General features: G+C 38.0%; 1 protein-coding gene across 1 annotated transcript in view; it reads right to left on the reverse strand.

Annotated features, from left to right (window-relative positions):
- The window catches only part of LARS (leucyl-tRNA synthetase), a 55399-nt gene that overhangs the window by 49083 nt on the left and 1974 nt on the right, over nt 1-4342 (reverse strand). The window contains exon 2 of the mRNA XM_004686845.2: nt 1617-1735. Coding sequence (XP_004686902.1) covers nt 1617-1735 — 119 coding nt within the window. The remainder of the gene's footprint in view (nt 1-1616; nt 1736-4342) is intronic.

A 4342-nucleotide genomic window follows, 5' to 3' on the forward strand; every position in this document is an offset into this window, starting at 1 on the left:
CCTGACCCTCCCGCTGCTCCCCTCAGCAGTGTACTTCCTCGATCTGCCTGTTCTGCTCCCCACTTTGTCTCTGGTGAAGCCTCTCACCTTCCGCATCTCTGGCCTGTACCCCAGTTCTATGTAAATAAATAAATAAATCTTTAAAAAAAAAAAAAAAAGCTGTTCATTATGTTTTATTCCTTTTTATGGATCAAGTATCTTTAACACAGATTACCAAGTATAATAAAATGAACACCATCCAACTCATGAACCCTCCGAAGCTACCTGTGTGCTCTTTCCTACTTTCCCACCAGAGAAAAATCAATCTCTTGATATTTACTTTTATCTTTTCCTTGTTTTTGAATAGTTTGAAAATGTCTGTGTCCTTCAACACTATATTATCAGGTTTCTCTCATTTGTCAGCTTCATTTTAAAAAATTAAACATCATATAAATTTCCCCCATTTGTTTTTTTCACTCAATGTTGTATTTCTAAGTTTCTTCAACATGGTCACAGCACATAACTGTGGTGTCATTTTGTTTTACCAAACAAAGCAGCTTTTTCAGTTCACTTTCAATTACTTCAAATTACTTAGTGTTGAACAAAATTCTAGTATCAAAAAGAAATTTCAAATTATAGTTTAAAGTATAATATTCTCAGAGATTTTCATTACAGTAAATTCTTATTTTCTTTCAAAAAGAAATTTTCATTACAATATAGCTTAGTAGCAAAAGTAAGAATTTAGAATCAGTCCAGAAAAGAAGTTCAGGCCCTGTCAATTCCTAGCATGCAATGCTGAACTGGTTACTTAGCTTCTCTGTACCTCAGTGTCCTCTCATCTATAAAACAGGTATAATTAAATGGTAATAATAATAAAACACAGATAAAAATACCAGTAGCCTGAAAGGACTATGCACATGTAAAAATGGCGTATTTCCTATGGTTCTGCATATTAAAAATTATTCAACATTAGCTGCTATTATTATTATCAGTATATTCCTTTAGTTCTAATATCGAAAGTTGAGATGAAATGCACATTTTATTAAAAGGCAGTTGTTTTCTGTTTTCTCCCCAATATCATATCATTATCTATGGTTTATCCTACAATCAATGACCCTTTAAGTCAGGTAATAATATACTTATGAGATAAGATCTTCAAATACAGGGCCCTCCCTGGTTGCACAATAGATTAGCAGGAAGCCCTATCCACTGCCACTGCAGCGTGAGTTTTGTCCCCAGCCAGGGAGGTGACCCCATGGCATATGGCAAACCTCTCCTGATCCACCCACTGCTCCCCTCAGCAGTATTTCAGTCAATCTACTTGTTCTGCTTCCCATTGTGTCTAGTGAATCTTTTCACCCCCCACAAACTCTGGCCTGTACAATTCTTACATGCATAAATAAATAAATCTTTAAATAAAAACTTTGTATAGAATCAACCCCTTCAAGAATTCAATAGGAAAGAAGATCTTAAATGGAAGTTACCTCCTTTAGCCCTTTTAAAACTTTTTTTAAGACTGATTTATTCATTTACCCATTTAAAACACTTTAAATACAATCCTTTCCACAGAGCAGTTTCTGAACTAAAGTCAGTATTTTAGAAACACAATGTGTAGAACTTCATAAACCATTACTCACCTAGACTGCTTGTCTAAATTAGATGCATTGACCTCAAACACTTTGTCAGTGTCCCATTTCTGTTGGACTTCTTTCTCAATCTTCTTCAAAAAGTCCACTTTGGCTGTTCCTTTTCTTTCCTATTGGATACAAAAGAGAATAATCCATGCAATTCATCAGCTTGTTCTTAAAAAAGGAAAAAGAACCAGGTTCACAGAGAACTGAACTGCTTAAGAAGAGGTCCTTTTCCTTGGCTGTCTTAAAATTTAAATGAACAAGATTAAAAAATTGGGCTGGGCCCTCCTTGGTGGCACAATGGGTTGAAGTACACCACTACAGCTGAGCCAAGCCACAGCCACTTCAGTGTGAGTTCAATCCCCAGCCCCGGGCGTGACCCACATGGCATGGCAGACCTCTCCTAACACACCTGCTGCTCCCCTCTGTAGTGTTTTTCAGTGTATATGCCTGTTCTGATCCCCATTCTGTCTCTGGTGAATTTCCTCATACATATACCTCCTCTACCTCTGGCCTGTACCCCAACTCTTGCATGCATAAATAAAAAAAAAAAATCTTTAAAAAGAAAATAAGTTTGGCCCTCCCTGGTGGTGCAGTGGGTTAAAGCACTGCACTAAGAAGCTAAAGCCACTTCCGCATGAGTTCGATCCCCACCTGCCTGGGAGGTGACCACATGGTGTGGCAGAACTCTCCTGACCCGCCTGCTGCTCCCCTCAGCAGTGTACTTCGTCGATCTGCCTGTTCTGCTCCCCACACTGTCTCTGGTGAAGCCTCTCACTGCCCCTGAGTCTCTGGCCTGTACCCCAGCTCTGTATGCACAAATAAATAAATCTTAAAAAAAAAAAAAAGAAGTTTTCTGTCTGATCCTTAAAATGGCCTGTAGAGCTCCTAAATCAACTTAAAATATACACAGTAGGCAAAGAAAAAGTAAACTTTTATTTAAAAAAAAACTTTATGACATTAAATATTTGTCTTCATGCTAACATAGATCTAGTATTTTTGCAGGGAGAGGGGACCATGAAGTATCCAGGGCCACCTGAGATCTACTTGTACCTCCTACCCCAAATTGGCAAGCAGGTCATATTAACTCTCAGTGTCATTACTCAATTCCTCTCTTCTTTAACAAACTCGCGTCGACTTCCATTGCAAGCAGCCAAATGATCCCTAAGTCATGTACCCAATTATGCTGAAGTCCTGGCAGTCGGCAACTTACAAATCTTCTCGAATCACCTCAGCACTAAATATTATGTCATAGACACTGAAGTTACATGACAAATTATCTTTTGCTTTTAAATATGATGTTATTTACTTTACAAAACATGAAAGCAAAGCCTTCACAAATTCCTTAAAATGATGCAGTTCTTTTCACTGCAAGAAGCATGCTAAAAACACAAAAGTTCTTTGAGGTTTCTGCTACCCAGAAAAACTCGTTTCTCAAAATCTCAAAGGCCAATTGTAATGAAATCTGACACTGGTCCCAGCATGGACTTGTTGTGTAACCTTGAGCATGTGATCAATATGAGTCTCAATTTTTTTCACTGGCTATTCAACTAGACAATTGGTTTATTTATTAAGGATTATTTAACTAAGTCAGAGTGCCTAAATTTTGGCACTATTGACATGTTGGGTCACATAATTCTTTGTTTGCAGGGACTATCCTATGCTTTGGATATTTATGAACATTCCTGGCTTCTACCCACTAAAAGCCAACCGAGTATCTATATGGGGAGACAAAAATCATCCCCAGTAAGAGGCACTAGATTAAATCATAAACTTATTCATATAGTTACAGTATTCTGTAATTCCTAAAACTTTTATGACCAATAACCCTAAGAAGTAGGTAGGCTAGCAATAACTTTCATGATGAAAGTGAAGTTTATCATACCAACAAATGGTCAGTTGGACATAAATTCCCATCTCCTATTTCTGTTTCTCTTGGTCCTCTGGCCATACCCTAGCACTTACTTACCTGTAGAAGCCTAGACAAGTGCTTAACTTTTTGAAATCTTTTCTTTACCCTCTATAAAATGGTGATAGTAATTATATCAACATTGCATTACTATTGAGGATTAAGAGATTACACAAAGGAAGGATTTAACATAGTGTCAGTTCATGGTAAAAGCTCTATAATATTCACCGCTAACACAAATAACGAGATGCTATGTGCTTTTTATTAAGCTGTGAAATGGCTTTGTGGCTATGTTTTAAGAGAGATTATCACTTTATGTACATATATAATTATGTTCACGTTTGTGTGTGTATGTGTGTATGTGTGTGTGTGTGTATGTAAAGCTTAGTGAAATACACATGGGTGAAATGGGACAATGGCTAGAATTTGCTTAAGAGGACTCCCGAGCCATAAAAAGGGCCTGAAAAAAAGGATATAGGAAACAATATTAGCCCTGGGCTGTCAATCACTGAAGTTGCCATCGGAAGAAAAATTATACTATTAAAACTACTTTGTTCGGGGCCATCCCTGGTGGTGCAAGGGGTTAAGCTGCAGCACTACGGAGTTTGATTCCCAGCCAAAAGGCTGGCCCACATGAAAGACACACCTCTCCTGTCTCACCCACTGTTCCCCTCAGCAGTGTATTTCAGTTGATCTGCCTGTTCTGCTCCCCACTCTGTCTCTGGTGAATTCTCTCACTCCAACCCCATACCTTTGGCCTGTACCCCAGTTCTTGTATGCATAAATAAATCTTTTTAAAAATTACATTAAAAAAACGGGGGGG

The sequence above is a fragment of the Condylura cristata genome, unplaced genomic scaffold, assembly GCF_000260355.1.
Source record: "Condylura cristata isolate star-nosed mole 26May11 unplaced genomic scaffold, ConCri1.0 scaffold00021, whole genome shotgun sequence".
NCBI lineage: Eukaryota > Metazoa > Chordata > Mammalia > Eulipotyphla > Talpidae > Condylura > Condylura cristata.